Source organism: Schistocerca nitens, chromosome 6, assembly GCF_023898315.1.
Source record: "Schistocerca nitens isolate TAMUIC-IGC-003100 chromosome 6, iqSchNite1.1, whole genome shotgun sequence".
Classification (NCBI taxonomy): Eukaryota; Metazoa; Arthropoda; class Insecta; order Orthoptera; family Acrididae; genus Schistocerca; species Schistocerca nitens.
In genome coordinates, this window is record NC_064619.1 from 621,032,097 (window position 1) to 621,046,069 (window position 13,973).

General features: G+C 41.0%; 1 protein-coding gene across 3 annotated transcripts in view; it reads left to right on the forward strand.

Annotated features, from left to right (window-relative positions):
• The window catches only part of LOC126262847 (leucine-rich PPR motif-containing protein, mitochondrial), a 165,590-nt gene that overhangs the window by 82,759 nt on the left and 68,858 nt on the right, over positions 1-13,973 (forward strand). For all 3 annotated transcript variants that reach the window (XM_049959713.1, XM_049959715.1, XM_049959714.1), the window contains exon 9: positions 3,742-3,962. In XM_049959713.1, the coding sequence (XP_049815670.1) occupies positions 3,742-3,962 (221 nt within the window). The remainder of the gene's footprint in view (positions 1-3,741; positions 3,963-13,973) is intronic.

Consider the following 13,973-nt stretch of genomic DNA (forward strand, 5'->3'; position numbering starts at 1 on the left):
ATAAGAGTCTCCAATTTCATGATTTTTTATTGAAAGTGTCTGACTTGTGGATAAAAGACCATGTACCTGCTGCTGAGCAAAACTTGGAGGTTGCTACTACATCGCATACGTCACGTCATGATCCAATTGACAGACTTTCCGGTCACATTATTATTTCCGAATCAAATAAACGTAAACGAAGAAAGTGCTATGTATGTTCCAAAAACAAAACACCAAACTTAATGTGCAAGTCATGTGGAGTTGTGTTACACCTTGGAGACTGTTTTGCTATGTATCATATGAAAGAGAAATACTAAGTACCAAAGACAATGCAAATAAACAAATATATGAAACAAACAAATTTTGTATTTATTTACATATGTATATCTTCGAAATTTCATGAAAGTAGTAGAACAGGGTTGAGAACTGGTGAGAACTAATGATGATGATGAGATTAGTAAAACTTAACAATTTATAATCTCCCGATAATTTCAAGAATGGCCGGCACCAAGGAAGTTAATCTGACTTAGCGCTGCCAAGCACCAAGTGATTAGATTTGTACGAGACGTGCGGATGGCAAAGTGTTAATTATGGTGGCCAGTTTATACATACAAATTATTGGTCCAATTATCCAAGACAGCACACATAATTACAGTGATGAAGTTAATGATTGAATAGGGACACAAAATAGATAGTTCATATTTATCAAAAAAATAAAACAGTTCATGTTTAGTACAGTCCTTTAGCAAATTGTTAAATGCATTATACTTCGGTAGCTGATTTAGGTGAGTCAGTCACACAAATAACTGAGTCCAACAACAGCTTATACACTCTTGACAATCACAACATAGTTCAGAAGAATATTCATTAATTTTACATACTGAATTCACTCAGAAGTATTTAAAGTTAATGAGCTTCGCAGTTTCCAGAGCATGTATTCTCACATGCAGAATGTACATAAAATAAATCTGAGTCAAATAACGGGAGCACGTCCGGCATAGGTGTTACTTGTTAGCTCCCTAACCACGGACTGATATTTCATGGGCAGTCTCAACCTATAAAGACTGGCATAGGAACAAATTGTTATTTTGGAAACTACATTATACTTTGAAAAATCGCTAGGTTGTAAATCACTAATTTTGATTTATTACAAGAACTAATGGAATATTACAGAAAATGTTACAAATTTATAAAAGTAGATGGACACTAATATCCGTCTGCCACGTGATTCTTATTTTTTTCTTGAGTGAGCACCATATTGCAAATAATGATAATTTTTATGAAAGTGTTAGTTAATTAGTTAATTAACACTTAGACTTAAAGAGTATTTTGACGAAATCCACAACAGAAAATGGAACTGTTTATGAAGTTACACTGAGGTGGCAAAAGTCATAGGATAGCAATACGCACTTATGCAGATTGGGGTACTATCGCGTACACAAGATATAAAACGGCAATGCATTGGTGGAGCCATCATTTGTACTCAGGTGATTCATAGATGCCTGAGACATTTGATATTGGAAATAGTTTGGGAATTCAATATCCCGAGATCCACAGTGTGAAGAGAGTGTCAAGAATAGCAAATTTCAGGCATAAACTCTCACCACGGACAATGCAGTGGCCAACACCCTCCACTTAATAATCGAGAGCAGGAGTGTTTGCAGAAAGTTGTCGGTGCTAACAGACAAGCAACACTGCATGAAATAACCTCCAGAATCAATGTGGTATGTATGACAAACATATCCAGTGGGACAGAGTGGCAAAATGTAGCATTAATGGGTTATGGGAACAGGTGACCAATGTGAGTGCCTTTGCTAACAGCATGACATCGCATGCAGCGCCTCTTCTGGGCTTGTGACCATATCGGTTGGATCCTAGACAACTGGAAAACTGTGACCTTGTCAGTTGAGTCCCAATTTCAGTTGGTAAGAGCTGATGTGTAGGGTTTGAGTTTGGTGCAGACCACAAAAAGCCATGGACCCAAGTTGTCAATAAGGCACTATTGGTGGCTCCGTAAAGGTGTGGGCTGTGTTTACATGGAACGGGCCATTTGATCCAACTGAACTTATCATTGTCTGAAGATGGTTTTTGTTCGGCCACTTGGAGACCATTTGCAGCCAGCCATTCATGGACTTCGTGTTCCCAAACAACTGTTTAAATTTTATGGCCATCAACATGCCTTATCAGCAGGCCACAATTGTTCAAAATTGGTCTGAAGAACCTTCTGGAGAATTCAAGCAAATGATTCGGCCACCCAGATCGCCCGACATGAATCCTGTCAAGCATTTATAGACATTATTGAGAGGGCAGTTGCATGCGCAAAATCCTGCACACTTTCACAATTATGGGTGGCTGTAGGGGCAGCATGGCTCAGTACTTCTATAGGGGACTTCCAGTGACTTGTTGAGTCCACACCACATTGAGTTGATGCACTATGCTAGGCAAAAGGAGGTCCAACACAGTATTGGAAGGTATCACATGACTTTTGTCACCTCAGTTTATTATAGAAGATAATTAGTTTCTAGCAATTTAAAATACTTTCCAGAAAAGTTGGAATGCGTAAATTTCAAATTGTGTAGGTCACCATTCTCAAATATAGGTATTAGCTCATAGGATTTTGCATGTGGCAAACTGTAGTGCTAACATTAACAGTGCCCTCATGAAAATTAATTGTACCAGTGAAATCGAAACACTTGAAATGGGAAGCTGAATAATAAATTTAAGTGGAATTCACTCTAAATAGTAACTTGACATTCCCAGGTAAGTGCTACATGTCACCCAGTAAATGTATTGGAAATAAGATAAAAATTAAAAAAATTGAGAATAGAAAAACATAACAGATTGAAACAATCCATCTGCTTTGTCACAAATTTCTTCCTTCTTTTTGATGGTTTTACTGTAAAATTCATGTGACACATGCTTCATAAATTTAATACACACAAAATGGAAAATCCAGGATGGAATGAAATAATATTATGAGAAGGAAAGTTGCTATTCACCATATAGCGGAGAAGCTGAGTCGCAGATAGGCACAACAAAAGATTCTCACAATTAAAGCTTTTGGCCATTGGCCTTGTCAACAATAGAATCTCTCTCTCTCTCTCTCTCTCTCTATGGCCTTGTCAACAATAGAATCTCTCTCTCTCTCTCTCTCTCTCTCTCTCTCTCTCTCTCTCTCACACACACACACGCACACACACACACACACACACACACACACGTGTGTGTGTGTGTGTGTGTGTGTGTGTGTGTATTGTTGATGAGGGCCAATGGCCAAAAGCTTTAATTGTGAGAGTCTTTTTGTTGTTCCTATCTGCGACCAATTGTCTCCGCTATATGGTGAGTAGCAACTTTCCTTCTCATAATATTAATTACACATATAAGGTACAAACAGCAAACAGGAGATAGTTGTACAGAGCATAATATTTGCTGTACTGTACCATATGCAGAAAAGGTGACATTGCAGTAATATAGTGAATTCATATGTGTTAGGTACCAAATTATTTTCTTGATAATTTTAAGACGTATATGTATTTTATCTTTCTTCCTCACTCATTCTGTCAGCAAACATTACACCCCAACCCCCCAACCCCTCTCTCCCTTTCTGCCTGCCCTTTCCTATGTCCATCTCACGTATGTCATTAAAAACTTTGATACATTTTACTCTAAAATAACATTTGCATTAAAATTTTGGTAGTGTTTATTTTTCTAACCGCAGCCCATACCAAGATATTCATATCTTGATATTGTGTCCCACTGCAGGTGGAACGTACAAATTTCAGATTGATGCCAGTTCACTCACTACTCCGTTGGCTGTTGCATATTTGGTCACTAAGGACCTGCCAACAGTAATAAGCCTAATAAAGACCTTCTCAAGTATCAGCAGTAACAGCAATACAGATGTTGGAGGCTATTTCTTGTTGGGTGCTATGACCTCTAAACGTATAAAAATAGAAGCGAAAGAAATTGTCAACATTATGCAAGTAAGTCAAACATAAAAATTATACATACGTGTATGGGCAAAACTGTCTTTATGGAAGATTAAAATGTAAATTTAAATAACTGAGAAGGCAAGGCAAAATGAAAAATAATTTAACATGAAATAATGTGATAAAATTAAATGGGAATGGAAAGCAACATGAAATGTAGGAAATAGGAAAAAAATTGCATCATATGTAGTACAAGCTGTAAAACACCTATGGCACACAAATACAGTTAAACCCCTTCTTAAAACTTCTCTCAGGGCCCATATATTTTTCCCTCAAAGGGTATTTTTCTTAAATAGGGATTTAAAACACTCGTACTGAAGGAGTGACCAGAATGTGAATTCAAACTTTTCAGGTCATGTAAGTATACATTAGTTACAAGCTTTCATATACTTGAAACTGAAATGCAGTTTAGCATGATCTCAAGAGGATTCTGCTTCTGTGGCACGTCTAAAATCAGCAACGAGTATTCTGCTGTGATGAATCATTAAAAAAGAAGAAGATATTGTTTTTACAAAATATTGTTTTATTCAGTAAATGTTTGGCATAAATATGATGTAAGTTAGAAATAACTCCTTAAATACTATATTTTGTTTTGTGGGAGGGTAGCAGAGGGAGGATGGAGGGGAGGGTGGGAGGAGGGGGGAGGAGGAGGACGATGACGGTGATAATGAGAGTAGCTTGCTTCTTTTTTTCTGTATAATATATCATTAGTAGTTGTCATTTCAGCTGATTGATGCAATAAGAACTGATGAAAAATAGCTCTTATCAGTGTCACGTCTTTGCATACCTACAACAAAACTTCTTGCATTGTCATCACTCTCACCTTCTCCATTATCTCAGTTTTAGCTTGTTCCTTTACAAGAGAATTTCACAGCTTGCTTATGACCATCTGGGGCATGGAAGTTGTAACATAACACGTATGCTGCTGAGCTATCAGCCAGCTAAAAGTTATCGAGCCATAGTATTGTAAGGTTGGCTCTGCTAGTGAGGCCAAGTTGATGGAGGGCAGCTGGGCTGTCGCAGTAAGGCATTCAGTTTCAGGGAAGCGAGTGCCCAGCTATAGCTAATTGGTGGTTTTCCTCAGGCCACAGGAGTTGAGGGACAACAGTTAGTCAACTGGACATCATGGCCTGAATGTAAATGGTTTCAAATATGGCAGCACATCCACAACATGACAGAATGTGACTACTTCCAAATTTGATAGTTATTCACAGTTTCATCATCGCATAAAACTAATCACATTAGCATATTCACAGCAATGAGGTGACTGTATTGAGACATTAATTTTATGAATGTCACAAAAACTACAGAAGTTACTTAGTCACAGTAAATTAATAATCTTATGGAAAAGTATTAAAAATTAATAACCACCGAATGTTTCATTCGGTCTTGATAAACAGTGTGTTGAATGGTAGCTTAGGGCTCTAGTTACCAGCACTGAAAGCCACACATTTTATTTATTGAGTTATTATGTATTTTATATATTTTTAATTATAGAAATGTATTGGACCATCATATTATCCACAGTTACAGAGCAGCTGGATCCAGCATGCCAATACATCTCCCTACTTAACCATCTAATATATTTCTAGATTATTACTCGATTCTGTTTAATTAAATGTTAATTCAGCCTATATGAAAGACACACATCATTTGAAACTGGTAATTTGCATATAAGATTTGTTACCACAGCTGAATGCAGCATAAAAAGAGGCAGCTATTGAGTAGGCGAACTTTACTGTTTTCTTAATTCCAACTCACTAGGCAGTTGCCCTGACCACCAAGCCATCTGGACATAGTGGTCATTGCAATTGCATGGACTATCCTAGCACACCTCCTGTCAGATCCAAATTCTCAGCTTATCCATACACACTTGCCCATTATCCTCATTACTTACAGTATGTCACCAACTCCAGTAAAAGTTCGAGCCTGGTGTGCATCTGCACTGAAGAGATCATTGGCCATCTTGCCTGCATTATATCTACACTCCTGGAAATGGAAAAAAGAACACATTGACACTGGTGTGTCAGACCCACCATACTTGCTCCGGACACTGCGAGAGGGCTGTACAAGCAATGATCACACGCATGGCACAGCGGACACACCAGGACCCGCGGTGTTGGCCGTCGAATGGCGCTAGCTGCGCAGCATTTGTGCACCGCCGCCGTCAGTGTCAGCCAGTTTGGCGTGGCATACGGAGCTCCATCGAAGTCTTTAACACTGGTAGCATGCCGCGACAGTGTGGACGTGAACCGTATGTGCAGTTGACGGACTTTGAGCGAGGGCGTATAGTGGGCATGCGGGAGGCCGGGTGGACGTACCGCCGAATTGCTCAACACGTGGGGCGTGAGGTCTCCACAGTACATCGATGTTGTCGCCAGTGGTCGGCGGAAGGTGCACGTGCCCGTCGACCTGGGACCGGACCGCAGCGACGCATGGATGCACGCCAAGACCGTAGGATCCTACGCAGTGCCATAGGGGACCGCACCGCCACTTCCCAGCAAATTAGGGACACTGTTGCTCCTGGGGTATCGGCGAGGACCATTCGCAACCGTCTCCATGAAGCTGGGCTACGGTCCCGCACACCGTTAGGCCGTCTTCCGCTCACGCCCCAACATCGTGCAGCCCGCCTCCAGTGGTGTCGCGACAGGCGTGAATGGAGACGTGTCGTCTTCAGCGATGAGAGTCGCTTCTGCCTTGGTGCCAATGATGGTCGTATGCGTGTTTGGCGCCGTGCAGGTGAGCGCCACAATCAGGACTGCATACGACCGAGGCACACAGGGCCAACACCCGGCATCATGGTGTGGGGAGCGATCTCCTACACTGGCCGTACACCACTGGTGATCGTCGAGGGGACACTGAATAGTGCACGGTACATCCAAACCGTCATCGAACCCATCGTTCTACCATTCCTAGACCGGCAAGGGAACTTGCTGTTCCAACAGGACAATGCACGTCTGCATGTATCCCGTGCCACCCAACGTGCTCTAGAAGGTGTAAGTCAACTACCCTGGCCAGCAAGATCTCCGGATCTGTCCCCCATTGAGCATGTTTGGGACTGGATGAAGCGTCGTCTCACGCGGTCTGCACGTCAAGCACGAACGCTGGTCCAACTGAGGCACCAGGTGGAAATGGCATGGCAAGCCGTTCCACAAGACTACATCCAGCATCTCTACGATCGTCTCCATGGGAGAATAGCAGCCTGCATTGCTGCGAAAGGTGGATATACACTGTACTAGTGCCGACATTGTGCATGCTCTGTTGCCTGTGTCTATGTGCCTGTGGTTCTGTCAGTGTGATCATGTGATGTATCTGACCCCAGGAATGTGTCAATAAAGTTTCCCCTTCCTGGGACAATGAATTCACGGTGTTCTTATTTCAATTTCCAGGAGTGTATATGTGGTGTCTGTTTTTTTGGACTTTCTGTTTTTAGGACTGCTGTTTGACCACAAATTTACATGGTTACTGCGTATAAAGTAGGTCAAGGCAACCTGCATGAGTATACTAAACTCTGTACACTTCCTCAGAAGTGGAGTCCACCTTGCAACTGGGGCTTTCCACATGAGCCCTGTCAACAGCCTTCTTGTTGAAGCAGATACTCCACCTTTAAAGATGCGTCACCAACAACTCTTAATGAACTACAAGGTTAAGATTTACTGTAGGCCAGAACATCCCTTTTATATTATGCTTTTCCAGATCCCCAACATAAATCTTATTATGAATAGCTTTAAAAACTGGGAAAACAGTAGCAATTAGGCTAAAAGATATACACTGGAAACCCTTTTTTTTCTCCTGCAATAATTTGCCCCCCTAACCCACAGATGGCAATCCCCCTATAGTGCATTCCTCACCCTGTAATGTGAATGGATTTGTGGTGTGGAGTCAAGGTTCACACAGACCCTAATATTCATTACTGTAGGTTCTATTGCGTCGTTCACATTCATGCAACTTGTAGTCCGATATATGATGATGGCTCCAAGGTTGGAAAGAAAGCCAGATATGCATTTATTGTTCAAACACATTTTGGCGTTGAAGCTTGTTACCATTGAATACATACCACAATATTTCATCTAGTCACCTGCCAGTCATCCTCAGGTAAGCAATCAAAGACTGATGAAGACATCTTCCATGCCACAACATATAGCATGCTCTGAGTATACCACATATACTTCAGAATCAAGTTGGCATACAGACCACACTACCCAGTGGAAGTGCCTTCCCTGGTGGAATCATGGAACTCAGCTGTCCTCTATTACTGCTCGTTCCAGCCATCGGCACACTCTGTTGTCTTTGATTAGAGCAAATTGTGGAGATGATAGGGTTCCATGCACTGTCACCTGGTAGTTATTACACTTAATCAGATTTTTCACCATGTGATCCATGGATTCTTTAATTATGGAGTCCCAAAAAGATGTTGCTGTGGTGAGAATCATTATATTATCATACTCCATCGAGTGTCTGGTGGAAATATGATGTTCAGAAATAGCGGACTTGCTTGGTTGCCAAAGGCAAGCGCAGCATTGATGTTCAGTGCAGTGGTCTGACATGTGTTAGCCATACCACATTGGCAAGATATTTTGTAAATTCTAACAAAATCATTCTTCACCGACTCCGGAAGATCTGCAGTCTTAGATGGTGGGCAGAAAACTATCATCATAAAATTTACAGAGGATTCTTGCTGTCTTAAACAGAATGCTGCCCATAATGGGAAGAAAAGCTAAAGATTTTGCTGGTGTATTCTCCGATTAAACTGCTCCCCAGTTCTTTATTTTTAACTTAAAGTACCCTGTTAATCTACCAGGTGGAGCATCCATTATCCCTGAACACTGTCTTTAGGTGGGTGAACTCTATAGGCAAACTATCTAGATCTTAACTGTGTGAACTTTGTTTGAAAATGTTTTAAGCACACTCATAGCTTGTAAATATAAATCAGTATAAGTGTGATTATGATAAACTGAATGCCCCAGACAGCCATAATTGTTCCATATGACCCAGACATCCAAGAAAGGTAGACAACACTCTTTCTTTCTTTCCATAGTGAAATGAATATTGTTATGGATTGATGTGATATAGAAACTTCATTAATTTGTCTCCTCCATGAGGCCACACTATGACAGTATCATCCATGTACCTCCAAAATACAGTTGGTTTCATTAGACAGCTGATTGAAGCAGCCTTTCCGTGAAATACTCCATAAAAAGATTAGCCACCCAGGCAGACACAGGGCTACCCACAGCAACACAGTCGGTCTGTTCAAAATAATATTGGTTGAGGAAAGAGCAGGCTGAAACAAAGCAGTAATGGCCAAGTAAATCGAATAGCAGAATACATAGTCTTCCCCAGCTCTTCTTCAGGAGGAACCTTTTGTCTGCCGTGAGATGACTGATGTTGCCTCTTCATTGATAAATGAACAGGAATTGTATAACTTCTATGAGCTGCAGCAATTGTATAGCTTCTATGAGCTGCAGCAATTCATGGTTAAACCTTTCTGGTCACGACAATGAGAAAGTCAGTTGCTCAGTTTTTGGTGCACTGCACAGCAGTAGTGGTTGTCATTCCGTATCAGCCACAGCTGTTCAGCAAAATACTTAGAAGGAAATCATTAAGAGCTGTCATTAAAGTGGTGCCGTAGTGTGTGTTCGGTCACTTGTGCTAAGAATATTTAGCATTAGATCAAGAGTAGGGAATGCCATTAAAGGGGGAATAATTTCTGAACCCAAGGCAATATTAGAATCTCATAGCATGATTTCATTACTTGATTCCATTATCACTATTGATAAAGGAGTTTATAGTTGCTTCTTATCCTGTTGTATATACTGCACTTCATATACTGATCACTATATGCTATTAATTAAGAAACAATTTAACGGCAACAAACAGAGGTATAATGCTTGACAAAGTAAGGCAGGAGACGCCTTAATACTGGCAACTGTGCTATGACTATGATTTCATTGCAAAATTGTGTGTGTATGGCATTCCAGCACAGCAGCACTTCATTTTTCTTGAGAAAAAAAGAAAACACACACACATTGGAAAGCAGTAATAATCTGTGAACTATAAACTGCGAATAGGTGTGACTCTGAAAATAATAGGCCACATGCTACCCTAAAAATGAATGCAGCAATAATACTGCTGGGATTGTTGCAGTGCAGGACAGTCCAGTCATAAATGTCAGTTCTGAAAATAAATCAGGAATTTTGTTAAATAACAGTAACTTAAATTGTGAGAATAAAGAACTTGCAGAGCTGAGAGTTACCTCAACAATGGAGGCTACAAGACAGACAGTTGGTCATGGTGGACCAGTAACAGTGGAACCAAGTCAGTTGGTTTGAATACATAAGTGGAATGAATAATGTTCTTAGGCAACAAAAGGATGATCTTAAATAGCAAAGTGACAATGATATTAAGCAGCAAACTGCCAAAGTTGCTAATCTCATGGTGGATCGGGTCAAAGAAATAAATAAGAATTTCAAGAAGCATTATAAAAGCCACAAAAGGAACTCATCAGTGTGTTCCTATAAAAGCATGATGATTTACATAATGAAGATTGCGTGTCGAATAAAATGGCACTTGATCAGGTGGAAAATAAAATCAGTGCAGGTATCGTGATAGTAAAAGGGATTGTTCACAGCACAAACAGCCAATCATTAAAATGTTATTTGGTATATGGCAACAATGCATGGATCTGGCCACAAAAGTTGAATCTGTACAGCAATCCACTGTAGATGAAAGTGCACTAGAAGAAAAAAATAAGTGAAACAGTACAAGAGTAACATTTTGTTTTCCTGAGTGCAATGCTAAACAAGCATGTTGATAGCACTATTGAGGCATGGAAGTTTCATGAGTTCAAACCAAATCAAGGATTATGCCCAATTGCTTTCATGCACCAGTTCACAAACACTTCTTCAACACTGCATTCTGAGAAACAGTGTACTGAGATGTATGTGAGTAATTTGAAAGAGAATGCATATATGTGAGTCATGAATGTCACTAATAGCTACAATAATTTCAGTGAATTTCAGGCAGCCCTTTTAAATAAATTTTGGTGGTTTGAATGAAAGTGGACAGTCAAGTCAAAATTATTGACACCACAGTGACACCATCATTCTCGGATTTTTACAGAGGTACATATGTTTGGCAGAGCCTGTCAAAGACACAGAACTCATAGAGATTCTTATACAGCAATTACCACTGCATGCTGTGAGAAATTAATCTTTGCAAGTACAAAGACATTGATGATGTATATTTTTCAGAGATCGAATTGCATCTCTCTACTCCGAAAAAAGGTGGTGTAAGAATAGTTACTCCGACGTAAGAAATGACAAAATAAAACCCTGTGAAATGAGCATTGTAGTGAACAGAACTGCAGAGCACTGAGTCGGTTGAGTGAGCATAACAAATCAGGAAGGCATGACCACATACAACCATACAATAAACTGCAGGGATATCATCTCGAATCGAGGCTTTGGATCGATCGCATCAACATAGAAGAAATCATGATGTGGTTCCACTTCAGGATTCACAGGAATGCAACCTAAATAATAAAATACTAAAGGAACTGAAGACAGGGACCCAGAAGGCATTGAACATCTTGAAGTGTCTCAGCGACAGGTCGTGGGGAACAAATAGGATGTGTCTGCACCAATTTCATAGGCCCTTCACGTAATTGCAGCCGGACTATGGGTACTCAGTGTATGCATCAGTGAGGCCTTCTTACATGAAGATCATTGACATTGTACAACATGAGGGGTTCAGGCTGGCCACTGGCACTTACAGGACAGCCCCATACCCAGTACCTGTTCAGAGGCTGGTGAACTGCCACTTACCAAACAGTGGCAACTTCTCATGGTGCATCAGGTGTGTCAATTCCTCACTACTCCCTCTTCCCCAGCATACCATACCATCACTTGCCCAGCTATGGAACGCCTCTTTATCACACACACCCAGGCAGTGAGGCTATTTTGGATCTGCATGATATGTGTGCTAGAGTCCCTAGGTGTGGGGCATGTAGAGGCTCAAATCTAGGACTTTAGCTGGCTGCCACCTTAGTTACTGCAGAGAACCAGAGTGATTTTAGATTTAGTGCAGTACAGAAGAGATTGTAGTCCTGCTTATTTTTTAATTCATTATTTTATGGCATCTCAGCTGTGTACCAGAACTCAGTAGCAGTATTTACAGATGGGTCTAACTGGGGAGGGGGACTATGTTGGTTGCTCAGCTGTTTTCCCTAGGTGTGTTCTCAATTTCTGATTGTCTCATGCGTTTACTGTATTTGATGCCGAAATAAATGTGATATTGCAGGCACTCGAGCAAATGAGATATGTTTCAGGTGCTAAATTCCTTGTTTCTTCCGATCCACTAAGTGCTCTTCGCTCTCTACAACCCTTTTGTGCAGCAGATAAAATAGTTCAGAACATCCTGGTTGCCCTCCTCCAACTACAAAATCTGGGGAAGGAAGTGTCTTTTTGTCGGGTGCTGGGGCACACGGGTATCGGGGGAAATAAAAGGATGGATGTAGCAGCCAAGGAGGCATGTTGCAGTCCTCAGTTTGGTGTGCCATCCCCCTGCATGCTATTGTCTCGCTGTTGAGATTCAGAGCAATGAATTGATGGTAGGATGAGTGGCTGGAAGTAACGGACAGTAAGCTGTGTCTAGTAAAGTCCATTAATGTGGCCACGGGGTACCTCAATCCAGCCACTTTGGCGGATGAGGTACTCATTATTTGTCTTTGTATAGGCCACAGCCCTATGATGCACGGCTTCTGCTTGCTCCGGCAAGAGGATCCTTCAATGTGTGGTGCTTCTGGTGTACAGATCACTGTGCATCACATATTATTAGACTGCATTTTATTTTCAGGCAAGAGGGCAGCAGCAGATTTGTCAACATATCTGTTTTCTATTTTAAGATTTTGTGATATGTCCAACTTGTTTCCTAAAATTTTAGGCAGCTGTTCTTAATGTGGTAACAGGGTGTCTAGCTGAGCCATATTTTTTGTAAGTGGTCAGCCAGTTGCATTTCCCCTGTGTCATTATTTTAGATTCTCTGTCATTTTACTTATGTTTTAATCCTTGATATAGCACCATTCACCCTTTCTCCATTGTCTTAAGGCCTGTGTGATAGCATGATTGTATGGGTCAACACGAGTGATTTGGAAGTGAATGAGTGAGTGTCATTTTGTAGATTTACTCCTTATTGCTTGATAAATTCTTAGCCACGTAGCCATCTTATTCATATTAGTTTCTTTTAATATTTGTAAGGGCACTGATAATCTTGCCGTTCTGCACTAGTCAATTTCAAAAATACACACACACACACACACACACACACACAAAACTTGGTTGTAAGTTAGTAAAACCTACTTTCCTAGCAAGGCCTCATGATAACATGCATAGGCCCAGTGTCTTGGTTGCCCGCAAGGCTGGTGACCCCAAACATAAATAAATAGATTGGTTTAGCAAGGACACAGAAGCAGTGCTTCACAAAACCATGGACCATAAATGCATCAAAGTACATTTTTATGCTGGTTTCTATTCTGACAACTGTGCAGTTGGTTCAATTCCACAGGTTGGGACATATTTGCATTGGAACTGCCACACCATACCTCTTGCTAGTGTCCCTTTTTGCGGCATCTGTGGTGTGTTGTGCACCAGTGGGGACACACACTGCATGGGTGGTGATCAGGAAGCAATGTTTGGACCAAGGCCATGGCTCTGCTGGTCCATGGATCAGATGGGTTCCCTGCCAGAGGTAGCGCGGCACTATTTTCCATCGTAAACCGAATCTAGGCTGCATTGGCAGTTTCATAGACTTGAGCTATTCACTTTATTTTTCTCAGAGAAGGATCTGATTACTGCAGTATGTGGTTTCTCACTTTCAAGTCAGAGGTAAGATTGAGATTATATTTTCCCACCTCCGCGTTGCAAATGTTTTGACTTTTGAGTGAAATTCCCAGTCGATGTGCTGTTGTTTTCACGTCAATTCTACCAACAGTGAGAGTTGTTTAGT